Source organism: Mesoplodon mirus (genome assembly GCF_964341445.2).
Source record: "Mesoplodon mirus genome assembly, chromosome: 19".
Classification (NCBI taxonomy): Eukaryota; Metazoa; Chordata; class Mammalia; order Artiodactyla; family Ziphiidae; genus Mesoplodon; species Mesoplodon mirus.
The window spans coordinates 54,990,608-55,018,488 of NC_138995.1; the positions used below are offsets into that span (position 1 = coordinate 54,990,608).

Consider the following 27,881-nt stretch of genomic DNA (forward strand, 5'->3'; position numbering starts at 1 on the left):
ATTTAGGTAGTTTAGAATTTTTACCGTTTTAAAGAACACTGTAGGGGCTTCCCTGGTGGCACAGTGGTAAGGAATCCACCTGCCAGTGCATGGGACACGGGTTCGATCCCTGGTCAGGGAAGATCCCACATGCCGCGGAGCACCTAAGCCCATGCGCTGCATCTACTGAGCCTGCGCTCCAGAGCCCGTGAGCCACCACTGCTGAGCCTGCATGCCACAACTACTGAAGCCCGCACGCCTAGAGCCTGTGCTCCGCAATAAGAAGCCATCTCAGTGAGAAGCCCGTGCACCGCAACAAAGAGTAGCCCCTGCTCGCTGCAACTAGAGAAAGCCCGCATGCAGCAACGAAGACCCAACATAGCCAAAAATAAATAAATAAAAATAAATTTTAAAAACAAAACAAAGCACTGTAATAACAGTTTTCCTAATACAACCAATTTCCTCAAAAGGGAATTTAGAAGAATTTGCCATTCTTTGGTCTTAATGTTCTAGGTACTCTAAATTGGCAAAGTACATTTGCTATGCAGTACCTCGGGTATTTTGTATGTAGAATATTCCAGAATGGCAGAGTGCACCAGGATCTAACTAACACTTCACACAGAGAAAATATTGTTAGATATTTTCATGTAAGAAAGCTAGATTGTTTCTTACCCATGTCTGAATCATATCATGTACGTTTTATTTATTGATTTATATTTTTTATTCACATATTAATGAATTTTTTCAAAGTACTAATGTACTTAATTTTAAAAGTACAAAAGGACCTGTACAGAGACTTTTCATTTCTTAACTGCATTTAGTCTCAGACCAACCTTACGAGGCTGAACTTGGTCTCCTCTGCATTTTAATGACAGAGAAACAGGATTGTAGAATTTCAGAAAACTGCTCAAGTTCACATAGGAAACCAAAGGTCCAACTGATCCAAAAAAAGACTCCTAGGATTTTTACTTGGATAAAGAGAGTGAGACAAGGGAAGAGAATTCTCCATCTGGGACTTAGCCTGTTCTGTGGGGTGCCTAGTTGTCCTGGTGGGTGGAAGACTCCATAGATGATACTGTCCCTACCATAGATCACTCTCGGTGGCCCCTTCTTCTCCATGACCTCTGTTGCTCATATAGGGCAGTGGATGTGCAGGGCTCTGGCACTGAACACAGTCTTTGTAGGAAAAATTAAAACAATGCTGTATACGAGTGATTCTTAATTATGGGCGATCTTACCCCTCAGGCAACATCTGGAAACATTTTTAGTGTCACAGCTTGGGAGTACTACTGATATCTAGTGTGTAGAAGCCAGGGATGCTGCTAAACATCCTACAGTGAACTCAGCAGCCCCCTGCCCCACCCCCAACTAAGAGTCATCTGTCCTCAAATGTCAGGAGTGCCAAGGATGAGAAAGCATGCTGTACCTAAAGCTGTACAAGAACAATAGCAGAATGTGGGTGAAAAATATTTATAATACCCTAAAAAAAAAAAAACTTAAAATCTCTAATAGGAATTTTACAGAATCCTAAGATAAAACCCCGATTGGAGTAGGAGCAAAGATCATTAACAGGCAAGGTTCTGAAGAAAAAAATGAAGATGGCTGGTAAATATGTGAAAATATGAGCTTATTAATTATCAAATAAGTACAGATAATCCAGATCAGTTGTTTTTTACTGATGAAATTGCCTAGGATTTAAAAATATGGTTATATTGAATGTGTATGGTTTAGAGAATCAGGGATACTTATATACTCTTGGAGGAGGATAAAATAGGGGAAAAGTTGAAAAGAAAATCTGCTGCTGTACATAATTATTTTGAAGCTGCCTATTCTTTGACATTGCAGTTTTCACTCTTTGGAACTTATCCTAAGAACATAATTGGATGGGAAGCAAAAATCTATGTAAAAAGTTGTTCTTCTCCGCATTTATTGTGAAAAGAAGAAAATCTAAAACGTAAATGCGTTATGGGGACTGTTTATGTTACGGTAAAATTGACTCTGGTCTCTCAGAACCTGGAACCACTTCGTACACATCGTCCCCACGTTCCTCAGTGCTGCCCTTTCACCAGGGGACCTGCATTGCAAGGTTCAGGTGGAGTGTGTTTGATGTCTTAGGAGGCGGTGACCTTCAAGGATGTGGCCGTGGTCTTCACAGAGGAGGAGCTGGGACTGCTGGACTCTGCCCAGAAGAAGCTGTACCAGGAAGTGATGCTGGAGAACTTCCAGAACCTGGTCTCAGTGGGTGAGGAAGGGCACTCTGGGGCTGAACATCGCATCAGCCCCTGTGGTATTTATTTACATGTCCTTGAATGGGCGGGGCTTTGGAGCTCTTGAACTGGTTTCCGGTTTTCTAATCAGCATGAGACACAGAGATGGCGTTTTCTAGTCTTTCTCCCCAGGCCAAAGTGTGTCTGTAAATGAACTGTTAATTGACCGCGTGACTGCTGTATGTTTTCTGGCTTTTCAAATTGTGGTCATCTCCAATTAATAGGTCATGACACTCTTTAGGGAATCGAAATAAAATAGGGTAGAAGATACCAGAGCCCTTGGCAATAACTGCACATTACAGTAAAAACTGTGGCCCGTTGCCAAGAATAGTGTGAGAAATGGTGAAAAGCGTGCGATGAAAATAATGTTTTCCCATAATTTATGCTTATGCCTACCTATCCTGGGTTTTTGCATAAAATGTATTTCCTCCTATGGGTCATAATTAAAAGTTTGGAAAACACTGACTTTGATGTCCTGAAGACAGTGCAGTGGGAACCACAATTTTTCTTAATTTGGGCATCTAACATATTGATTTTAAATGTTTTTCCTTGCCTTTTTTTGCAGGGCATCAGTCGTTCACACCAGATATAATATCCCAGTTAAAGAGAGAAGAAAAGCTTTGGATGATAAAGATAGCAACCCAGAGCCGTCACTCCTCGGGTGAGAGCCGTGTGACCCTGAGTCTGTCCTGCTTCTTGTTGCCTCTGCAGCTGTGACTCTGGTCCAAGTCAGCACCTAGACTGTGGATTACTGCCTCAGTCTTTGTAACGCTCTCTCTTCTGCTTTGCTCATTCACAGTTAATTCTCCACTCAGAGTGACTCTTTTAAATTCAAATCTTGTCATTTCTCTGCTCAGAACCTCTTGTAGCTTCTTACTGATTCAGAATAAAATCCCATCATTGAAAGTGGCTTATGATATCCCATATGCCCACCAGTTTTATAGTCTGGTTTCAAAAACAACTTTTTCCCTTGGCTGTGGGGTGGAGGGGAGTGGTTTAAATATTGACTCCTACTTGAAAAAGGAAAAATTTTACACATACAGAAAGAGAGTATAAAAATTTCAGAAGCAGGCAATCCATAGGCCCCATGGCCATTTTTATACCCTATGCTTTCTTTTTTTTGGCCTTCTGAGTGATTTTTGCCATGATTTTTTTTTTTTTTTTTTTTTTTTTTTTTGCCACACCGTGTGGCTTGTGAGATCTTAGTTCCCCAATCAGGGATCGAGCCTGGGCCCTTGGCAGTGAGAGTGTGGTGTCCTAACCACTGGACCGCCAGGGAATTCCTTGATTTTGTGATTATGATTTTCTCATCAGCAACATCCACGTAGGTTGGCCCTGCATCTAGTGAAGCCTTTCAGCTTCCCAACAACATGGCTGTTTCCACTTTCTTTCCTGTTATGGGTAACTTACTTCAAAAAGCTCTTTTACTTTTGTAACATGGCTCTAACTCTCACAGAGATGTCAAACTGGGGTTTATTTATCCATTCAACATGTACTTACTGAACACTGACTGTATCAGACAGGGTTCTGGGAGTGGTGATAAACCAGTGAATAATACAAAATGCTTGTCCTCATGGGTATCGCATTCAAGTGGGAGATGACATAAACTGAAAAAGATCAAGGACGTATGTAGTATGTCAGATAGGAATATGTGCTGTGTAAAAACAAAACAGGGTAAGGCAAATGGAGATTGCCAGGCATGTAGAATGGATAGGGAGACTTTACTATATGATATTATGTGGTAAAAGAGGCCTCACAGATAAGGTGTTATTTGAAAAGACACCTGAAAAGAAGTTAATAGCAAGCTATATGGCTAATCGGTGGAATAAAGTTCCAAGGAGAACGTAACTCTTCCGGTCCAATGTTGATTTCGAGACTCTGTATCATGCCCTATTTATTTCCTCCTCGTGAGTTCTTGCTCTGTTGTAAAAGATAACCTTCTAATTTTCCACTCTTTTTTTTTTTAACCCTTGGTGGTTATAGGAACTTTACTGTTATGAGGTTTTAGATAATGTATGTTATTACAGTAACATACTAATTCCAAAACTTGGCTTTGATTTTTTTCCAGCTAATCCTTTCAGTGTTGGGAAGACCTGGCTCTGTGGTCAGGGAAAGTAAAGTTTACAGCCCATTTGTAAGGATATTTCCCAGCAGGAGGCAAAGAACCACTCTCTGCTTATACTCTGAACTTTAGGGCCTTAGGTGATAAGGTATTTCTCCCAGACATTTATCTTTCCAACTTATTCATTGCCTCAAAATCTCCTTCCATTGGAGTAAACTTCCATTAAAATAAAGCAGAGGTTTTTCAACATTGCTTGGCGACATCCTCTGATAATCTGTCTAAGGGTCTTACTAGACATTTTGAGCATTTTCGTCAGATGTGCGTGCAGTAGGCAGAATTATGTGGAAGCTGTTTATTAGCCATCTGCTACAGCAAAGAAGATAAGGCTTTGAGTAAGGTACATCTTTGTAAACATTCCCTAGGAGGTATTTTTCTTGCTCTGTAGCCATCAGATTTCTAATTTATATCTCACCTATGAAACTTACTATGATTCTAAATGGATTCCACTAATGTGTAGTGAATGACAGCCTGGTGGGCCACCTCTTGGTGTCTGGAGGCATGTAAATCAGAGAACATGATACATGATGTTAAAGAAAAACAGAAGCTTTTCGAGGTTCAGTAAAGCCTTAGGGTGTGGGCCTAAGTTTATAACCTTGACATCTCTGAGCAAAGCATTCACATGCCCCATCTCTAAATTCTCTTTATCCATTTAGGAGACAAGAATGTAAATGGCATGGAGAGTCTTCAAGAAGTTGGATTAAGGTATCTGCCACATGAAGAGCTTTTCTGCTCACAAATCTGGCAACAGGTTACAAAGGAATTAACCAGGTGTCAAGATTCCATGGGAAATATTCAAGGAACTGGCTCTCAGATGGAAAAACAAGGTGGCACACTCAATAAAGATGAGGAGTTTGGTAAAGACTTCAATCAGACTTCACATCTTCAAGTTCACCGCAGAGACCACACTGGAGAAAAACCCTACAAAGGGGTGGAGTGTGAGAAAGGTTTCATACGGGACTCTCACCTTCAAATGAACCAGACAGCCCATGTAGGAGAGAAGCCCTACAAGTGTGAAAAATGTGAAAACGCTTTCCGTCGGCTTTCAAGTCTTCAAGCCCATCAGAGGGTCCACAGTAGAACAAGATTGAACAAATATGATATGTCGTGTAAGGGTTTCAGTCAGAGGTCATATCTTCGTCATCATCAGAGGGTCCCCACTGGAGAGGATCCACACAGGTTTGAGGAGTGTGGGAGGAACGTCGGGAAAAGTTCACATTGTCAAGCTCCTCCCATAGCCCACACGTTGGAGAAACCCTATAAATGTGAGGAGTGTGGACTGGGCTTCAGTCAGCGCTCCTATCTTCACATCCATCAGAGAGCCCACACGGGAAAGAAACCTTATAAATGTGAAGAGTGTGGGAAGGGCTTCAGTTGGCGTTCGCGCCTACAGGCTCATCAGCGAATCCACACTGGGGAGAAACCCTACAAATGTGAGGCATGTGGCAAGGGCTTTAGTTACAGCTCACACCTGAACATCCACTGTAGAATCCACACAGGCGAGAAACCCTTTAAGTGTGAGGAGTGTGGGAAAGGCTTCAGTGTGGGTTCCCACCTCCAAGCCCATCAGATAAGCCACACGGGAGAGAAACCATACAAATGTGAGGAGTGTGGCAAGGGCTTCTGTCGGGCCTCAAATCTTCTGGACCATCAGAGAGGCCATAGTGGTGAGAAACCATATCAGTGCGATGCATGTGGAAAGGGCTTTAGTCGTAGCTCAGATTTTAACATTCATTTTAGAGTCCATACAGGAGAAAAACCTTATAAGTGCGAGGAGTGTGGGAAAGGTTTCAGTCAAGCCTCAAATCTTCTGGCCCATCAAAGAGGCCACACTGGAGAAAAACCATACAAGTGTGGTACATGTGGGAAGGGCTTCAGCCGGAGTTCAGATCTTAATGTTCATTGTCGAATCCACACGGGAGAGAAACCCTATAAATGTGAGAAGTGCGGGAAGGCCTTCAGTCAGTTCTCAAGCCTTCAAGTGCATCAAAGAGTCCATACCGGAGAGAAACCATACCAGTGTGCAGAGTGTGGGAAAGGCTTCAGCGTGGGCTCACAGCTTCAGGCCCATCAGAGGTGTCACACTGGAGAGAAACCCTACCAGTGTGAGGAGTGTGGGAAGGGCTTCTGTCGGGCCTCAAATTTTCTGGCTCACCGTGGAGTCCACACAGGAGAGAAGCCATACCGATGCGATGTGTGCGGTAAGCGCTTCAGACAGAGATCATACCTTCAAGCCCACCAGAGGGTCCACACTGGAGAGAAACCATATAAGTGTGAGGAATGTGGGAAGGTCTTCAGTTGGAGCTCATACCTTCAAGCTCATCAGAGAGTCCACACTGGGGAAAAACCATACAAATGTGAGGAGTGTGGGAAAGGCTTCAGTTGGAGCTCAAGTCTTATAATTCATCAGCGAGTCCATGCTGGGGATGAGGGTGACAAGGACTGTCCCTCATCAGAGAATACGTACAGCAAAGAAGCTCTATAAAATTACATGGTTTAATACCTCAAACGGGTGCTGACATAGTCCTGCCGTAGAAGACAAAACATCTGTTTGATAAAAGAGTATTTCTGCCAGAGCTCGACATGTCTGTGTGGTTGGGTGACCACACCGCAGAGAAGCCTCCTAAGAGTGGAGACATAAGAACTTCATTCAGAACCTTGACATTTAGCAGATATGACAGAGAAGAGAGGCTTAAGAAGGATGAGTCTGAGCTGAAGGTAACCAAAAGTACTAAGCTGGAAATGCCCAAATCTCTTCCACCAGAATAGAAGCTCTCGGAGGGCTGGGACTTTGTTGACAGCCAAGTCCACTCTGCCTCTTCAGCGCCTAACACACTGCAGGTGTCCAGTAATGTTAAATGAGTAAAAGGGAGAACAGTCACTTCTGAAATTTTCTTTCAGTTCCTCTCTAAAACTTTCTATAAAATTGTAGAAGGAGGAATTCTCCAAGGCTTGGAGGATTAAATAAGACACTTGGGCTCATTTCCCCAACCCTGCAGGTCCTGTGAACTAGTGCTTATCAAGCTCAAGGTTCTAACCCATTAGTGGGTCCAGAAGTCAGTTTCCCAGGTTGTGGCCAGCACTTTTCTATGCTAACAGTTCTTTATGGAGATGTGATTCACATGCAGCCACATGCATAAATAAGTTTACAGCTTCATGAATTTTGACAAATGTATCTACTTGTGTAATCATCACCAAGATCAATATATACCATACTTCTATTAAACCAAAATGTTTCCTTGTGGACTATTCTTGTCATTCCCACCTCCAGGGGCAACAAGTACTATGATTTCTATACCGTGTATTAATTAGGCCTGTCCTTGAGCTTCCTGTGTGTTCGGTATGTACTCTTTATGTCTGGATTCTTTTCATCAAATATATGATCATCCTAGGTTCACAGAAGGCAATTGACAGAACTCAGTATACATGATAAAAATTCTTCAGTGGGATAAAAGGCATCTATGAAGATCCTATATGCTCATGTTCTTCCTTTATTATTAAGGAATAATTTATATACAGTAAAATCGACTGGTGGATCATTCTGTGTTTTGGCAAATGCTTACTATCAATTTACATCACCACAATCAAGACATTTAACAGTTCCACCAGCTCCGCCTTTCTACTCTTTTTTTTAATATAACTTTATTTATTTATTTTTCGCTGTATTGGGTCTTCATTGCGGTGCGCAGGCTTCTCATTGCAGTGGTGTCTCTTGTTGCGGAGCATAGACCCTAGTCATGTGGGCTTCAGTAGCTGTGGTGTGCAGGCTCACTAGTTGTGGTTCGTGGGCTCTAAGAGTTCGCATGCCACAACTAAGGAGCTGGCGAGCCACAACTAAGGAGCACTCAAGCAGCAACTAAGGAGCCCACATGCCACAACTATGAAGCCAGCGAGCTGCCACTAAGGAGCCTGCGAGCCGCAACTAAGACCTGACACAACCAAATATTTTTTAAAAACTCTGTTGGGGAAGGATAGAAGGTTTGGCAGAGAGCTTTCTTGTAGCCTATAGAATAGCCTTTTCGGGGGTCATGGGTCCTCACTTCTCAATGGGTCTCATTCTATTGCCTGCCTTAGAACTGAGTGCCAATCTGGCACACACTGTGCCAGAATCTTTTCAGTTCTCTTTATTTTAGATTAGGCGAGTGGAGAGGTGTCATTAATTGGGAAAGGGAGTTCTGTCTGGGTATTTTAGAGAGACTAGAAAGAGGAGGGGATGGGTCCCTTAATTGCATTTTGACAGGGTGTCTTGGGACCTACAGGTTGAAAGTTCAGGGTAAATAAGCAGTGTGCAAAAGAGCCATTTGGAAGCCATTATCCATTTTGTAATTTTAATAGGGCATCCTTCAGTAGATCATTGTTTATCTGTAGATGATAGGACAAATGAAAGTTGCAAGTGTTGCTTTCTTGTAAGGTCTGTGCCTGTACTGAATGAGCACTAAAGTGTGTATCCTGATCAGAGTCCATGATATCTGAGGGCCCAGAGGAAACCAAGTTTTAATGAGGGCTATAGTGGTGAGGTTAGCACCCTGGAAAGGATAAGCGAAGAGTAGACCTGTATACGTATCTGTCATTGTGAGGACAAAATCATTTGTGTCAGCACATTGGCACAATGGCCCAATAAAATCAATCTGATGGTGAGAGAGGGGTCATTCACCCTTTGGTATAGACCTTCATGGGCTGTGTCACCAGTAATCACGTTGGGAGGGTAGGGTTTGGGTTAGGGCCAGTGACATGGAGATGCCATGAATTTTGGCCCCAGATATAAGCATCTGGGGCCCAAGATGAGGGTAATACTTGAGTTTATTTGAGAAATGGGAGCAAATTGGACAGATACGACATTTAAATGAGCCACCTCTGGGAGTCATGGTAGGAGCTGAGATGGGAAATTTTCATTGTAATACAGTGAGGTCTGAGAGGTAATATATTGCCAATGTGGAAGGCCCTGTCATAGGGGATAAGCCTGAATGTGAAATCTATTTTGAGCCCATCAGCTGAATCAAACAGTCTAGGAGTCTGTAAAAATATGAAAAAAATGACATAATTTTTTGATGGTGTCCTCCAGTGTCAAAGTGACTACAATTAGCTCTGTGAATTTTGTCATCCTTTATTCGGGATGTCCCAGTCATGGGATGGAAAGTGGTAACTCTCCATTGGGCTCCAACACGAATGATGTGGTGCTGCTGTCTGAAATAAACGGACTCCCTTTCCACTGGGACTTGTTTTATCCCAGGAGGCCCCACGGATGGCCAGTGGGGCCAGGAGGGGGCAATCTCTCCTGGATTTGTGGACTCGGGCAAAGGACAGAGGGTGGGAAAAGCCACATTCGCCTGTAGTTTGGATATGCCTGAGGGTTCAAGCTGTATCCTGTAGGTACCATTTCCTTTTAATAAGGAGGCTTCACTGCCTGTTCCAAGCCTGTGGGGTGTTGTTTCCATAACCTATGGTAAAATAGGCAGTTGCACTTAAGGGTCATGGGCTCAGGGCCTATGATGGCTTTTTTCTGAAGTAGGGCCCAATCAGCACTAAGATTTGTCTTTTAAGAGAAATCTACCTCAGCCGCTGAGGGCAGTTTGTATCTGAAACACATAGGGAGTTGTTGGCTATCATGTGTGGTCCAAAGACTCCAAGGGGCACAAGACAGTTGCTAGGACTTCCACCATCCCACCAAGGGGTCACCAGGCACATGTGGCATCACTTGTTGGATGGTCTTTTTACATGGGCCTGCTGTTGGGGTGGCCCCCATTCAAATTGAAATGATTTTTTCCATGATTTTTGTCAATAGATTTTAAAAAGACTATTGTAAATGAATTGTTGCAACCAAATGTTGCAGGCCATGGCCTGATAGTGCGCTGCCAGAATGGAGCTCACGGATTTTGGGTGGCTCGGACTCACGTAGGAGACACAATAAAGAATCAATCAAATTACTCTACCTCTCTTGGGCCCATGAAGGTTGTAATACAGTTTTTCTGTTTTATTTTGTTTTTGCCACGCCACATGGCTTGCGGGATCTCTGTTCCTCGACCAGGGACTGAACCCCAGCCACAGCAGTGAAAGGCCAGAATTCTAACCACTAGCCCACCATGGAACTCCTTGTAATACAGTTTTAAATTAAAATATTTTATCAACAGTTCTGCTATGTAGATCTCCAAATGTGCAGCTTCTTGAGCCTTCATCTTGTGCATTCTTCAGAGGATCTGAAGTTCACCAATAGGGTTTGAACTGAACTTTCCAATGATATATTATCTAGGTTTGCTGTTCTAACAGAGACAAAACGAACAGCAGCTTAAACAACATACAATAGTTTTCGCTCACGGATTCAGGTTAAGGTAACACTAGCCCCAGTAGGAAACCACCTTACTGCCCAGGAACTCGGCAATATGAACTTTGTCCCCAAGGGATTTGTGTGAACTGTAGTCCAACAGCTCCGAAGTGGCTCAAGTACTTCCGGCGGAAGAGGGTGGGAACTCGGGCTGTGTTCTCCTCTGGCTTTCTGGGAAGTGTAGTCCCGTAGAGACTCGGACGCTTCCGCGCAGGCGCCGCTGGGACAGGGGAATTGTGGGAAGTGCATCCCCAGCGCAGCCTGGGGGCGGGGTTTCAGGTCCTGCCGCTCTGGGCGGTCAGGTAGTCCTCCCTCTCTTCCCTCGCGCTGGTGAGTTGCTTCCGCGTTTTGCGACCCGTGGGAATTTCCCCGGGAACCTGTCCAACCCAGCCATCAATTTGGGGGAAAGAGCTGCTTCAGAGAGCAATGGTTTGAGGGCTGGGGCGTGGGCGGTGGTTCCTCTGGGCGGAGTCCTCTGCGTTTGGTGCGGTGGATGGGATCGTTCCTGGCCTGGTTGGAGGGGCTCCAGGGCTCTCGCCTTGAGGACCCATGCCCTAGGACGTGCACCTAATACCCTGCTCTGTCATTTCCCGCAGTAGAACATTGGGTGAATTACTTAAATTTCTGTCTCTGATGGTTTCTTGTAAAATTGGGATGACATTACTACTCTTAAAAAACAAAATTCAGGGAATACTCCGAAGGTCCAGTGGTTAGGACTCCGAGCTTTCACTGCCGAGGGCCGGGGTTCAATCCCTGGTGGGCGAGGTAAGATCCCACAAGCCACATGGTGGGGCCAAAAACAAAACAAAAAAGGCAAAAATCAAAATTCAACTGTGTAAATTTGAAGATCTAATTGGCTTTATGCAATAGTTGGTGAATTGGGCAGCATCCCATCTAGTAAATAGAAGGGTTGTACAAAATGGAAAGTTTTTTTTTTTTTTTAGGCAGAAGAGTAGGGCAAAGGAATTATTAGTAAAAGAAAAGAAAGGATTGTTTTTAGGTCAAGATCTCTTTTTGTGGGGAAGGGAATGGCAAGGGCTTTATCGTGAAGATTGCCTCTTCTCTGGGGGTTGGAAATGGGCTTTGTAATAGATTACCTCGTTAGTGCTGGCCATAAAATACCAGCCTGGTTGATTAACATTATATTTTTATGTAAGGTGGAAACTGCAGTTAAGTCTTGGTTTGCTGTCATGGGGCGGGGTGTAGCAAATGACTCCATTTGGGGCCTTTTTTTTTTTTTTAGCCGCCTCCGGGCATGCGGGATCTTAGTTTCCCCCCACGAGACAACAAACCCTTGCCCCTTGCAGTGGAAGCACGGAGTCTTAACCACTGGACCACCAGGGAAGTACCGGGCCTGTTTTTTCTTTTTTAACACTACCTTCCTAATACGGTGGTTTGAGAATTAAACGGGATGGTATGAATAAAAGTCTTGATGGAGAAAATGTTCACATATCGAGGTATGGGGCAGTCATTTTAGCTTATGCATGGTTCGGCCTGAACTTTGTGTGAGCCAAAGCAGCCTGACTCATGGCCTGTCAAACACACACAGCACATCTGCTTTAACCATTGAGGTAAAGACTATCCATCTCAAAGATAAGGATAAATAACTCCCTTCCTGTGGCATCTTCCTGCATCTCTCCTCTACCTGAGTATCTTTCCCAGAACAACATAAAACCGTGTTCATTGCAGCTTCCTATATAATGGCAAATCTAGTACTCATCAGGGACTGTGCCAAAATGCTTACTTAATTCATCCAGGAACACAGCAGTGGTTTGATAAATCGGGTTTATTCGTTGCAGTGAGAGATTACACCCACCATGGGGAACCATGAGGTGCCATGAGGGTAAGAGGGTGTCAGAAAAAAATCTTTTACAGGATTTGGGCTTCATTTAAGTGTTTTGGGAGAGGGCCTAAGGATGCAGGGTTCACTCCGGATTGGATGCTGCCAGAAAGCAGGAGCAATTTTAAGATTTAGTATCTCAATAAATGTTATATTTTGGGAGAGCAGACTAGAACAAAGATAAAGCTCCAAGTGGTAAGCAAATAGCATCACTCTTTTAGCCAAGAGGAGGAGGTTTGGCATTGTGTGGGTGGCACAGTGACCTTGTTTTTGTCTGTCTAAAAATTACGAAGGGGGCTTCTTTTGTCTCACTTTACCGTGGTCTCAGAGGAACCTCATTTGAGGATGGTAGTCTGTGATTTATGTCCCAAAGGAGAATACTGTTGGCCTGTGAGTGCCATGCCAGCTTCCAGAGGTCAGGAGTATTTTCTTTTTAGTTCTCATTACATTCAACGCACCATTATACAGCCATCTTTTGGAAGGAGTTAGATTTTCAGTGGCTGACATTAGAAAATGACTAGCTTATATTGAGTTTAGAAAAATAGATACAGAACACAAGATTTCATTTAAAAAAACAAAAGAGGGGGCTTCCCTGGTGGCGCAGTGGTTGAGAATCTGCCTGCTAATGCAGGGGACGCGGGTTCGAGCCCTGGTCTGGGAGGATCCCACATGCCGCGGCGCGGCTGGGCCCGTGAGCCACAACTGCTGAGCCTGCGCGTCTGGAGCCTGTGCTCCGCAGCAAGAGAGGCCGCGATGGTGAGAGGCCCGCGCACCGCGATGAAGAGTGGCCCCCGCTTGCCACAGCTAGGGAAAGCCCTCGCACAGAAACGAAGACCCAACACAGCAAAAATAAATAAATAAATAAATAAATAAAAAGCCAAAAAACAAAAAACAAAAAAAAAAAGGAAAAACTTAAAAAAAAAAAGATGTATGTTGATAGGCATATGTATTGACATGTTTACAGAAAGAAAAAAAATCTGGTTATCTTCAAGGGGGAGGAGTCTAGGTGCATCCCCCTCTCCCCCATTTTGCTTTATACTATTTTTAATTGGCTTCCAATAACATGTGTTTTTTAATTTATTTTATTTATCTTTGGCTGCGTTGGGTCTTTGTTGCTGTGCGCAGGCTTTCTCTAGTTGCATCGAGTGGGGGCTACTCTTCATTTTGGTGCACAGGCTCCTCATTGCGGTGGCTTGTTTTGTTGTGGAGCACGGGCTCTAGGCGCACCGGCTTCAGTAGTTGTGGTGCACGGGGCTTAGTTGCTCCGTAGCATGTGGGATCTTCCGGGACCAGGGCTCGGACCTGTGTCCCCTGCACTGGCAGGCGGATTCTTAACCACTGCGCCACCAGGGGAGTCCCAACATATGTGTTTTTAAATTGCTCACTATAATAAAGATATTTTAACCAGAAAATATAAAGGAAAAAACTCAGTATAAAACATCCTCCGTCATCAATAGAATCCTCCTCAGTGCTCTGGCATTTTGGCTTTGGGAGTCAGAATGACTCCAATGCCAAGCTCTTCAGCCTTCATTATGCTTGCTTTGAGATAGCAGACAGTTTCTTAACGTCTCTGAAATTTCGTGTTTTCACCTCCAAAGTAGGGATCATAACTTCAATGAAAAGTTTAAATGAGTGAAGAGCACTTTTCCATGAGGACAAGCTTCCACTTTGGCCCTCTCAAGTTGTTTTTCCTGCCAAACCAGTGGTACCACAGGGTCTGGTACCTTCTTCGATCCTCCTGGTCCCTCCCAAATCATTCTACCTCGCCTATTCTTTGACCTCTCAGTTTTAGCCTCATATTGTCAGATTATATTCAAATTAAACCACTTTCAATCACCTAGTGTTCCCTAAACAGTCATCCCCCCTTAACTTCTTTCTTTTTTATTAAAAAAAAAATTCTGGCTGCGCCCTGAGGCATGCGGGATCTTAGTTCCCAACCAGGGATCAAACCCTTGTCAAGGCCCTGGAGTGGGAACGTCCAGTCCTAGCCACTGGACGGCCAAGGGAGTCCCCCACCCTGTTAATTTCTTGAAGATTTCATCTCCTCACTTGTTCCCTTTCCAACAATATTCCTGCCATAATTGGAGGCATTTCGACTTCAGAAAGTCGTGTCTATGGAACGTTTTCGCTGGAGGACTCGGGGAAACGTAATGCAGACTCTCAGTGTAGGGAGCCGCCTTACCACCCCGGAAGTCGGGACTCAGCGGGATTCTTTTCTCTCTGGCATTTTGGGAACCGTAGTCAAGGAGCTTCCCGTAGTCTTCCTGGAAAGTGAGCCTCCGGACTGTTTTCCTCGGCATTCTGGGAGATGTAGTCCAGGCACTCTGTGTAGTCGCTTGCACTTCCGCTCAGGAAGGCGGATCTGACGAATTCTGGGAAGTGTAGTCCAGAAGCCCGGTGGACTCGTAGGCACTTCCGTTCCCGGAGTGGGCGGGTTCCCGGTGTGTTTTTTGTGGGCCCGTGCGTCTGTTCCGCGTCTAGCTGGCCCTTGCGAGCTTCCTGGATCTCCGCTTGGGATGCGCAACCAACTGGCAATCGATTTAGGGGAAAAGAATCCTCGGCGGAGAACGCAGGTGCGGAGGGGCGAGGGCGGCCGTGTGCGTGCCCCTCGGCGGAGCCTCTGTGCGTTTGGGGCGTTCTTGAAACCCCAAGAGGGGACTGGCGCCGCTCGCGTATCCCCTGGATTGGGAGTTTACACGGCTCTCACCTCTCCCAGTCCGCCTCCCTACACCTTCCACGCGCGCTTCCACTTCCTCGCGTGGGGAGTTAATCTCCCTGTGCCTCCCGTTGCTTTTCTTTAAAATATTAGGACCTTCCTAGTAGAATTGTTTTGGGAATTGAAAAAGGTGGTACAAATAGAAGTCTTAGTTCATGGCACGTAGTGAATGGTGATCTCTCCTTGGTGTTAATTTCTCGAGGAGCGGTCAGGTCCCCGGGTTAGGGTCAGAAATCCAGCTTCAATGACCCTTTCCCTTCTCTCTATCTCTGCGTGACGCTGGATAATCCCGGACCCCTTCTGACTTTTTTGGAGGGGAAGGTTCCGGATTGCTCGGGATTGCGTCTAGATTGCTCGGAGGGAGGGGAAGCTTTAACTTTTATGGGGACGGGGACTCAATCGTGGTACTTCATAGCATTCTTTCTTTCTCCAGCGTGATTTCTCAAAAAGGACCACACGGAGGTAGAGGGAGTGACTCCTGAGTTACTGATAGCAAAGCTCCACGTGAGTGGGACTTGACAGTTTTGTTTTACAATGATCTTCACATCAGTCAGAGAAAGTGTAGGATGTGTAATTGGACATGAGTATTGATAGTAATTAATCCTTAACTGTTAACTTAACTGATGAGGGCTTTACACAAATAAATACATTATGTCACACCATGGTTCCGTGAAGAAATATTGCTCTTTTCCGGTTCTGAAAAATGAGATTGAAACCCAGGGAGCTGGAAGTTATTTGCCCATAGTCACCCACCAAGTAAGAGGCTGAGCTGGGGCTGGAATTCAGGCAGTCTGAGTCCAGAGCTTGAGTTCATAATCTTTTGGATGTAATTCTCCTTAAGCTTTAGGAACTAGGTGGAATCAAGCAGTTTAGTCAGGACTTGACTGTGAGGGACCTTAAAATCAAATAAAATGGGCTTGGACTTTTCTATGAGTTTTTAAAAATATCGTCAACTATTTTGTTTCATTTGTTGCAAATATTTCTTACTCTCATAGAACTGTATCATTGTGGAACATTCAGAAATTAAAGAAGTTTGAGAGAAAAAAATTGTTTAGTTACTTATTAATCCAGGGTGTAAAGATAGCAGCAGTTACGCTTCTAATGCATTTCTGTTTAGTGATTCTTTTTGTGTATTTGTTTATAAACATTTTACAGATTTTATTTTATCCTACCTTTCTCAGTGATTTTTCCATATGTGTTTTAACTATAGAGATTTCCAAACACTGACAAGAAAGAATAAACTAATGAACTTCCATGTAATTTAATGATCAGTCTTACTATTTTCATTATTATTGTTATTCCTGTGACTGTTTCCTGATTTTTAAGGAAGTTTTATTTTTATATAATTTTAAACCTATAGCAAAGTTGCAGAAGTAGTGTAAAGAACTGTCCTATACTTGTTACCTAAATTCACCAATTGTTTACATTTTCCCTATCTACTTTGTTCCTCCATCAGGAATGTACCTATATTCAGTGGCAGCTCATCTTAGCTTTCTGCATGAAGGAAGCCCACATACCATGAGTAATCAGGAGGTGTCTTGGTAAGAGGGATTTAGGAAAGGCTGACTATAGGATTTTAGCATCAGAAACTTGGTAATAATTAGACTATTATACTAGATATATTTTTTAAATTAATTAATTAATTTATTTATTTTTGGCTGCGTTGGGTCTTTGTTGCTGCATGTGGGCTTGCTTTAGTTGCGTCAAGTGGGAGCTACTCTTTGTTGCGGTGTGCAGGCTTCTCACTGCGGTGGCTTCTCTTGTTTCAGAGCATGGGCTCCAGGCACGCGGGTTCAGTAGTTGCGACATGCGGGTTCAGTAGTTGTAGCTCGCAGGCTCTAGAGTGCAGGCTCAGTAGTTGTGGCACACGGGCTAAGTTGCTCTGCGGCATGTGGGATCTTCCCAGACCAGGGCTCAAACCCGTGTCCCCTGAATTGGCAGACGGATTCTTAAACCACTGCGTCACCAGGGAAGCCCCTATACTAGAGATTATACTAGAGAACAGTGTTTATATATTAGATGTCTATTAAGTTATTTCTAATCATAGTTAATAGGTAACAGTAGATAATGCCAGATAGCATATTAGGTAACATACTGTTATATAATCCACGTCCTGTATTTTGTTCTGTTTTTCACTGGAAGTCTTCATAACTGGTTTTCCCCTCAGTTCAAAGTCCAATTTTATACCCAGCTCACAGATACAGAGAACAGATTGGTGGTTGCCAGAGACAGGGTGTGGCGGGGGTGGGTGAAATGGATGAAAGTGGTTAAAAGGTTCAAACTTGCAAGTACAGAGTAAATAAATCATGGATATATAATGTACATCATTATGACTCTAGTTAATAATACTCTATTGCTCATTTGAAAGTTTCTAGAAGAGTAGATCCTAAAATTTCTCATCACACACAAAACATAAATTTGTAATTATGTATGGTGATGTATGTTGACTAGATTTATTGTGGTAATCATTTCACAACATATACAAAACTAGAATGATTATGTCGTACACCTGAAATTAATATTATAAGCCAATTATACCTCAATTTAAAAAGCAATAATAAAGCTCATGCACTTGATCATTAAAAAAAATTCCAATTTTATGCCTTGCCTTAAGGTGTATATTTGTTTATAAACATTTTACAAAATTTTTCTCATACTTTTCATAATGTTCTTCTTTGACATGGAATGATTCCACAGCCTTTGTCTTTTTTGTTCTTGATGCTTTTAGGGAGTATAGAGGCAAGTTATTTTGGAGGACCATTTGAGGTTCATCTGATATATTCCATGTTTAGCTGCAGATTACGCATTGTTGGCAGGGATTCCACAGAAGTGGTGAAATGTCCTCGTCACTGCAACATAGCAGGAGCCAAAGGATATCAGTTTGTCCCTATATTGGTAAACTCAACTTTGTTTACTAGGCTAAGGTAATGTCTGTCAGATTTCTCCATTGTAAAGTTACTCTTGTTTTTCGGAATTAATAAAGTTTTCTTGTGGGGAGATACATTTATTAGTGGGAGTTCTACTATAAAGAGAAGCTTCTTCTCTCCCACTTATTTATTCATTTAAATATAAATATTAGTATGGACTCAGGATCCATAAATTAGTATTCTAAATGACATGTAGATTAATAAACATTTATTTTTACCAGCTTGAGGTATATTGTACATATCATAGAATTCACCCACTTGAGATGTACAAATCAATGATTTTTAGTAACTTTGCTGAATGGTGCAACCATTGCCATAATAATTTGGAACATTTTCATCTCCCCAGTTGGATTCCTTAGTTAACCCCCATTCTCTCACCAGATACCCAGGCTACCACTAACCTACTTTCTGTCTCCATAGATTTGCCTATTCTGGACATTTCATATAAATGGAATCATACAACATGTAGACTTTTGTGTCAGTCTTTTTTTGCTTTCCCACACATTTGCAAGGGTTCATCCACGTTGTAGCATAATCAGGACTTCATTCCTTTTCATTGGTGCATAATATTCCATTGTATGGATATGCCACAATTTGTCTGTTCTTTCACGCATAGGCCAACATTTTGGTTGTTTCCAGATTTAGGTTATTATGAATAATGCTGCTGTGAACATTCACATGCTCATTCACAAGAAGCATCTGCATGGGTGAGCGGCGACCCAGGTCACTCTTTCATGTCTTTTTTCTGCCTTCCCAGACACTCTGCCAGGTGCAGTTCTGACCTCCCAGGATCTGTGTAACTCAGGACTGTGCCCATCCCCAGACACAGGAGGAAACATGACCATGTTCAAGGTGAGTAGGGCCCGCCTTTCTCACTTTTAAAGTTCCATCTCATTACTCAGACTGTTGCATGTTTGTCTTGGGATGACTCAAGCAGAACAAGAGACGTGGGAGGGCCTGTTCTCCTCCCAGCTCTTAAGTTGTCCCTTTTGAGTTTTTTTTTTTTTTTTGCGGTACGCGGGCCTCTCACTGTTGTGGCCTCTCCCGTTGCGGAGCACAGGCTCCGGACGCGCAGGCTCAGCGGCCATAGCTCACGGGCCCAGCTGCTCCACGGCATGTGGGATCTTCCTGGCCCGGGGCACGAACCCGTGTCCCCTGCATCGACAGGCGGACTCTCAACCACTGCGCCACCAGGGAAGCCCCCTTTTGAGTTTTCATTGCATTTGTTTTTATTGTTTAATTTGTGTTATTATTATTTATTTTATAGAGTAGAAAAATGACTAGAAATGAACAACTCTCTCACTTCACTGCTTCCCTCCTGACAAACAAGCTGTTTTTATTTTCTCTTACTCTTTTTCTCATGTGCATTCATAAGTCTTTTGTATTTATGGTCTACATTTAATTTTAAATTGTAACTTCTTTCCTTTAATATTAGATAACATTCATTTTTTTAATGGATACAACGTATTTGTCATTGAATTGATGTACGTTTTTATTTTATTTTTTTGTACCCTTTTATTTATAACTGCTTCCCACTTGTAGCCATTTAGATGGTTTAGGAATTTGACTGTTCTAAGCAACCCTGCAGTGACAGTTTTCCTACATGAAACCTTCCCCCCTGCAAATCAGTTCTGAAAACAGTCTCATTTTTTTCTCCTTATTGTACCGTGAGCTCAGTATAGAAAGAGTACATTTGATATGTGTCATGTTGGCTGTTTTCTAGGTAGAATATCTAAATACAAGCATGGCGCAGCCCTAACTTGCTTTGCACAAACATATTTGGAGGATTTCATACAGGAAGAGCTGGATTCTGACTTCCCCAGGCCTGAGTCATGGCTTGTGTATATCTTATTTATTGGTCCTTTTTTGTTCTTTTATGTATTAACCAGTTTGACTAAAGTAGTATGTAACCTTAGCTTAAAATGTCCAGTGATACTAGATTCGCCAGTAACTTGAGTTCTGTTTTTGCATTTACTCTTTACAGCAGCTGCATGAGGAGATTTTTTCTCATTTTCTTCTTAAACACTTGAAATATGAGACACCTGCTCACGTTGACACAGGAAACCAAGGGTCTGGAATGCTAAGTAGTCTGCTTAAGTGAAAGATAAACAGGAAGAAAGAAAGAGTTTATTTGAGACCTGTGTCTTGTAGTGTTGTTGTCTGGAGAGCCTTTTGAGTGATGATTTCCACAGTCAGTAGGTGGCGCTGCTCCTCCCTGACCCCTTTCTTGGGTTGCATCTCTTCCCCTTTTGCATCTCTCCTCTACCTGAGTACCGCCGCAGGTACTCTGAGATGCTCAGCGCTCCAGGCTCACAAAGACAGCAGTTAGCACAGTCGTTGTATAAAATCTTTAAATTTCTCTGTGGCAAAAGATACCTTACATGGTATTACCAGAAAAAATAGCAACCTGGGGCAAAAGTATTTACCAAACGGATTCCAAAAAAAGACAAAATCCAGAATAAAGAATCTTATACATAGGACAAAGGAAAAAATCTAGCGGAATATGAATGAGGACATGGACAGGTATGTTAAAGAGGACAGATACAGATGGTTAATAAACGTCTGGAAAGGTATTAGTATTAATTTATAATCAGATAAGTGGGAATACTAAAGCAAATTGTTCTTCCAAATCAGATTACAAAAACCATGGGAAAATTTATAACCTGCTCTTGGCCAATATATGGAGATTCAGGGTACTTGTACTCTCTTCAAAGATTAGGGAAGTAGGAAAAAAATTGGGAAGAAAATCTGCCATTATATAATTTTATAATTTATATTTTTAACATATAATTAAAAATATAATTTTAAATATGCCTATTTTGACATTTTAATTATCATTTGCAATTACTTATTTATTTGTTTATTTATTTTTGGCCACGTTGGGTCTTCATTGCTGCGTGCGAGCTTTCTCTAGTTGTGGTGAGTGGGGGCTACTCTTTGTTGTCGTGCGCAGGCTTCTCATTGCAGTGGCTTCTCTTGCTGCAGAGCACGGGCTCTAGGCACATGGGCTTCAGTAGTTGTGGCACACAGGCTCAGTAGTTGTGGCTGATGGGCCCTAGAGAGCAGGCTCAGTAGTTGTGGCGCACGGGCTTAGTTGCTTCGTGGCATGTGGGATCTTCCCGGACCAGGGATCGAACCTGTGTCCCCTGCATTGGCAGGTAGATTCTTAACCACTGTACCACCAGGGAAGTCCTGCAATTATTTTTTAATAATGAGGGAAATAATAACATCTACAAAAATGGTGTACTTTGCAGGATGGGTTATAAAGAGAAAAATATGTAAAATTAAATATGCTTTATTTAGAACAGGTAAACGTAGATCATCAGTTCTCTGGCATAATACGCAGCCACGAAATGGGATGAAATAGGTGTTGATAATGATAATATGAAGGAATAATAAGAGTACTAGCAAATGTTTATCAGGCACTTACTCTGTGCCACATACTCTTCCAAATGCCATAGATATTCCCTTGTTTAATCCTTGAAAGAACTCTGTCATGTAAGGACCATTATACAGAGAGGAAACTCAGGCACATAGGCAAGCTTGTCCAAAGTCACGCAGCTAGTAAGGGTAAGGGCCACGCAGACCTTTGGGAATCATGCCAAGGCATGCTGGATCCAGAGCGTGACACTGAATGCTGCAATTAAGAGATGTAGTGTGTTCAAGATGGGAACCCATGTCTCTAGGAAGATCCTGGAACCGAGACTCTTCAGACTGTGGAACTCAGAGAATAGAAATGTTGCTACCAGAGCCCTTTACCAAGCAAGAAGTCCTTCAATAGGAAAATCTGGCTTCTAGCAGCATGAGCAGCTTACATGCACTCTAATTCAAGTCTAGCCCGTCAGCTTCCAAGTTTGAAATTCCCCTGACCCCTTAAATTTTGCCCCAGACCCTGGATCGAGGAAACAGACTTGAGAGCCTTGCCTCCTGTCTCCTTGTTGGTTGATCTCGCCATAAAGCTTTTTCTCAAAAAAACCCCACAAAAGTGTACCTTGAGGTTACATAGGGTGAACTACATCGATGTCCCACACAGGTTACTAAAAGCTTGTTAGCTTGGCAGACAATAAAGAAAAGTGGTAGCGTTTCTATCACAACAGGGTTCTTGTGTGTGAGAGGAAGAAGGTCATTGCTGTCAAATATGTTTGGACTAAATTGCGAAATTCTTCTGGGGACAATTGGCAATATTCAACAAAAAGTAAAATGCATGTAGTCCAGGATATATATTTAGGGTTTGGGGAGGCTTACTTGTAAGTAGACCCAGTGAGGGCACAAAATACAAGGACAGTTGTCACTGCCACACTTTCCGTGAGGCTGAGGAAAATCAGTGTGTGACATTGGCAGGATGAAAGGAGAAGGTCTGGGAAGTATACAGATTTGACTGAAGTCCCTCAGAATCTGGGCTCACTTCACTCCCATCCTCTCCACCTTCTCAGCACTGTCCCTTTTCCTTCTTTCTTTTTTGTTTTTTAAATATTTATTTATTTATTTGGTTGCATTGGGTCTTAGTTGTGGCAGGCGGGCTCCTTAGTTGTGGCATGCGAACTCTTAGTTATGGCATGCATGTGGGATCTAGTTCCCAGACCAGGGATCGAACCTGGGCCCCCTGCATTGGGATCGCGGAGTCTTAACCACTGTGCTACCAGGGAAGCCCCAGCTGTCCCTTTTCAAGTGACCATTGGTTGTAAGATTGAGGCTACATGTGTTTGGTGTCGTAGGAGGCGGTGACTTTCAAGGATGTGGCTGTGACCTTCACGGAGGAAGAGCTGGGGCTGCTGGACTCCACCCAGAGGAAGCTGTACCAGGAAGTGATGCTGGAGAACTTCCGGAACCTGGTCTCAGTAGGTGAGGGCAGGCACCCTCTCTAACCTAATGTCAGCTCCCTGGTTTGGCTTTGTGTCCTCAGGTGTTGAAGGCTTTGGGGGTCTTGAAACGGTCACCTGCATTTGGGGACCTCACTTTTGTACCAACAGTTTTTTAACAAAATCAAATAAGGTAGAAAAATACCAGGATTTGTTGGGAAGAATGGAATACATTGCAGCAAAAACTCTTGCCAATTGCATGAGTGATGTAAGAACTGATGGGAGGAGATTTAATGAAGATAGACGTTGGCAATAGATCGGTTTCTGTAATACTTATTACGCATATGTGTCTGGGTCTTGAAATACTGGTATTTCTTCAAGTAGGTCATTTTTTTTGTGTTTTGTTTTTTGTTTAAATACACTGGTTTTGATTCATTGATCAACATTTAATTCAGGAATCTAAATTTCCAGTAAATTGTACCTTTAGTGTGTGCCTTTTAAGTATGTGACTCTGCATGTTCACAGGGTGTCACTCCTTCAAACATGATATATTCCACTTAGAAAAGGAAAAAAGGCTTTGGGTGATGAAGACAGCAACCCAAAGAGAAAGGACATCAGCTAAGAACCAGGCAGATAAGAGTCCTTGGAGATGCTCTGCTATGTGTTTTTACTTTTCTCCAATCCTTTGCTGTCATCTGGTCCAAACTGCCAGACCCCTTCTTTCACACGCCTTTGTACTGGTTGCCCTGCTCCTACCCTTCCCCTCCTATAGTCTGTTCTCCCCGTCACAGCCAAAAGTGATGCTTAGGAAAGATTGCCATTCCTCTATTCCAGACCTTTTATGGCTTATTTTTCTTAAAGTTAAAACCTCTTCAAGTGGCTTCTGGAGTCCTCCAGGGTCCGCTCATGGGCCCCTGCTGCCTCTCCAATTCCTCTCCTCTGCTCTCCTCTCTCGCTCCATCCCTCCTACCCCTGCCAGCCTCCCCCGTGTTCTCAGACCTGCCGGGGACGCTGTGTCGCCCGTGGCTGCCCTAATAAATCACCACAAACTTCATGGCTTAACACAACACATGTTGATCATCTTACACTTCTAGAGGTCAGAGCTGTAACGTGGTTCTCATGGGGCTGAAATCAAAGTGTCGGCACCATTGCGTTTCTCCCTGGGGTCTCTAGGGGAGAACCTGCCTTTCCAGCTGCTAGTGGTCACCCAAATCTCTTAGCCTGTGGCCACCTTCCTCCATCTTCACAGCCAGCGACATCGCTTCTCTCTGCCCCTTGCTGTGTATTCACACGCCCCTCTCCCGCTCGTCTTCTGCATCCCACTTCCTCTTTGAAGGGCCCTTTTGACTGCATTGAGACCCCACGCCCACCCCATAGTAGAGGATCATCCCTCCTTCCCCCTAACCCTTGGCAGCCACTGACCTTTTTACTGTCTCCATACTTTTGCCTTTTCCAGAACATCAAATAGTTGGAACCATACAGTATGTAGGCTTTTCAGATTGGCTTCTTTCTTTCTTCTTATTTAATAATATGCATTTACATTTCCTCCATATCTTTTCCTGGCTTGATAGCACATTTCATTTTAGCACTGAATAATACTCCACAGTGTGGAGGTACCACAATTTATTTATCCATTCACCTACCGAAGGACATCTTGGTTGCTTCCAAATTTTGTTTACGGAAAAGTTATTGCTCTTCCTTAAAGTTCTAGTTGATTCAGATTTTATTATCTATATAACTTTTTTGTCTACATCATTTATTAACTATATAGTTTACTATCCAAGATTCTAGGCCGCCTTTGAAATTCAGTAGAAATGGCCATAGGTGAACAATTTGAATCTAGTTATCAATTTTTTAAGTTAAGTTTTTGATGTCTAACTTGCGCCTCACATAGGAAATTTGCACCAGTGGGTTTTGTTATGCTTAGTGGATAGGAGCCAGCTGGACCACCTCTTGGTTTCCTTTGGCATGCAAACCAGAGCCCATGACACACAATGGAAGAGGCGAATTGAACATTCTCTGGATTCATTCAAGTCTCACACTCTCTCCTAAATGTGAAATCTTGACAGCACTGAGCAGAGCCTTCAGTTGTCTACATCTCTGAACTTTATGTCTTTGCAGAAGGAAAGATCCAAAGTGAGATGGAGACTGTTTCAGAAGCAGGACCACATGAAGAGCTTTCCTCCTGGCAGATCTGGCAACACATTGCAAGTGACTTCACCAGGTGTCAAGACTCCATGATAAAAAGTTCTGAATTCCACCAACAAGATGACTCATCCGGCCAGGTTGGGGCAGGATTCTCTGAAACTCACACAGGCCAGAAACCTTATCAGTGTAATGAATGTACAAGATCTTTCAGTGATGTCTCCAACTTTGATCTTCATCAACAAATACACCCAGGAGAGAAGTCTCATACATGTGGTGAGTGTGGAAAAAGCTTCTGTTACAGCTCAGCACTTCGCATTCATCAGAGAGTTCACTCGGGAGAGAAACGCTATAAGTGTGATGAGTGTGGCAAGGAGTTCAGTCAGAGCTCACAGCTGCAAGCTCATCAGAAAGTCCACACCATAGAGAAGCCATTCAGATGTGAGCAGTGCGGGAAAGGCTTCAGTCGTAGGTCAACACTTACTGTTCATTGTAAATTACATATGGGAGAGAAACCTTATAATTGTGACCAATGTGGAAGGGCCTTTATTCATGCTTCACATCTTCAGGAACATCAGAGAATCCACACTGGGGAGAAACCATTCAAATGTGATATATGCGGTAAGAACTTCCGCCGTAGATCAGCCCTTAACAGTCATTGTATGGTCCACACTGGAGAGAAGCCATACAAATGTGAGGAATGTGGGAAGTGTTTCACTTGTAGCTCAAATCTTCATATCCATCAGAGGGTCCACACAGGAGAGAAACCTTATAAATGTGAGGAGTGCGGTAAGTGCTTCATTCAGCCTTCACAATTTCAGGCCCATCGGAGAATCCACACGGGAGAGAAGCCATATGTCTGTAAAGTGTGTGGTAAGGGCTTCATTTACAGTTCAAGTTTTCAGGCCCATCAGGGAGTCCACACAGGAGAGAAACCATACAGATGCAGTGAGTGTGGGAAGAGCTTCAGGATGAAAATCCATTATCAAGTTCATCTGGTCATCCACACAGGAGAGAAACCCTATAAATGTGAGGTATGTGGGAAGGGCTTCCGTCAGAGTTCATATCTTAAAATCCATCAGAAGGCCCACAGCGTAGAGAAACCTTACAAGTGTGAGGAGTGTGGGCAGGGCTTCAATCAGAGTTCACGACTTCAGATCCACCAGCTGATCCATACCGGTGAGAAACCATACAAATGTGAAGAGTGTGGGAAGGGATTCAGTCGTAGAGCAGATCTTAAAATTCACTGCAGAATCCACACCGGAGAGAAACCGTATAATTGTGAGGAGTGTGGGAAGGTTTTTAGTCAGGCATCTCATCTTCTGACCCATCAGAGAGTCCACAGCGGAGAAAAACCATTCAAATGTGAAGAATGTGGGAAGAGCTTCGGTCGGAGTTCACACCTTCAAGCCCATCAAAAAGTCCACACTGGAGAAAAGCCATACAAATGTGAGGAGTGTGGGAAGGGCTTCAAGTGGAGCCTGAACCTCGACATGCATCAGAGGGTCCACACAGGAGAGAAACCATATAAGTGTGGGGAGTGTGGGAAGCACTTCAGTCAGGCCTCAAGTCTTCAGCTTCATCAGAGTGTCCACACTGGAGAGAAGCCGTACAGATGTGATGTGTGTGGTAAAGTCTTTAGTCGGTCTTCACAACTTCAGTATCACAGGCGAGTTCACACAGGGGAGAAACCTTACCAGTGTGAGACGTGTGGTAAAAGCTTCAGTTGGCGCTCCAATCTTGTAAGTCATCACAAAATGCATACTGGGGATACATTTTATGAAAGCAGCGAGAGTGGTAAGAATATCAAGGAACTGTCAGAGGAAAGAAGTTCTACAAAATGATGTTTTCAAAAGACTCACGTGCAACGTGAATTCTTGCAAACGTCAGGTCTCATAGGAGAGAAAATATTTTAGGTTAGTTGGTGTTGAAGCGGTAGCTAAACAGATCCTAGTGTTCACCAGACCACACAGCAGAGACCCCTTCTGAGTGGTGCAGTAAGGGCTGCATTCAGAACTTTGACATTTATCAGATGTCACTTAGGAGATAGCACTTAGAAAGGAAAAGAGTTTGGTCTGGCCTTTAACAAAAGTGTAAGGATGAGCTAGTCAAAATTGACGTCCATGAGAATGTGCGCTCCATGAGGGCAGGGACTTGGCTGCTGAATCTACACGACCTTATCATTGACTAGTGCTTTTAGGTGTGCTCAGTACTTGTGTTTTAAATAAACCAAAAGGGGGAAATGTATAATATATGAAAGTTGTATCCAGATGGGGAAACCTGCAAAATAAAATTAATTCAGGACATGAACTTTTGTTGAAATACTGAAAACCACTGCAGAAAACCAATCTGCAACATACATTTTTAAAATTTATTTTTGGTTGCGTTGGGTCTTCATTGCTGCACACAGGCTTTCTCTAGTTGCAGTGAGCAGGGGCTACTCTTCATTACGGTGCGTGGGCTTCTCATTGCGGTGGCTTCTCTTGTTGTGGAGCACGGGCTCTAGGTGTGCAGGCTTCAGTAGTTGTGGCACGCGGCTGAGTTGCTCCGTGTCATGTGGGATCTTCCCGGACCAGGGCTCAAACCCGTTTCCCCTGCATTGGCAGGCAGATTCTTAACCATTGCGCCACCAGGGAAGCCCCCCAATCTTCAATATTAATTTACTATTAGCCTATCACAACTGGCTCCTTGCCTCCCACAGCCTCTGTTCTCAAGTTGGGTGGTTATTTGAGGCCCCGTCTAGTTTCCAAGGACTGTGTTCAGTAGAAAT

General features: G+C 43.4%; 2 protein-coding genes across 7 annotated transcripts in view; both read left to right on the top strand.

Moving 5' to 3' along the window:
* Nucleotides 1-7,816, top strand: part of LOC309795262 (uncharacterized protein) — a 20,624-nt gene extending 12,808 nt beyond the window's left edge. For 5 of the 6 annotated variants that reach the window (XM_082607463.1, XM_082607465.1, XM_082607464.1 and 2 more), the window contains 3 exons: nt 2,095-2,266; nt 2,812-2,907; nt 5,022-7,816. In XM_082607463.1, the coding sequence (XP_082463589.1) occupies nt 2,095-2,266; nt 2,812-2,907; nt 5,022-6,850 (2,097 nt within the window). In that variant the 3' untranslated portion in view covers nt 6,851-7,816. The remainder of the gene's footprint in view (nt 1-2,094; nt 2,267-2,811; nt 2,908-5,021) is intronic. The other variant, XM_082607467.1, reaches the window with a different exon arrangement.
* On the top strand, nt 6,949-27,577 carry LOC309794803 (uncharacterized protein; the record flags this gene model as incomplete). Its single annotated transcript, XM_082606688.1, has 7 exons — nt 6,949-7,083; nt 10,780-11,014; nt 14,627-14,795; nt 14,877-15,097; nt 18,925-19,019; nt 22,883-23,009; nt 25,088-27,577. 7 exons carry the CDS (start codon nt 6,949-6,951, stop codon nt 26,953-26,955), a joined length of 2,850 nt encoding a protein of 949 aa, XP_082462814.1. The 3' UTR covers nt 26,956-27,577.
* Between the last annotated feature and the right edge of the window lie 304 nt (nt 27,578-27,881).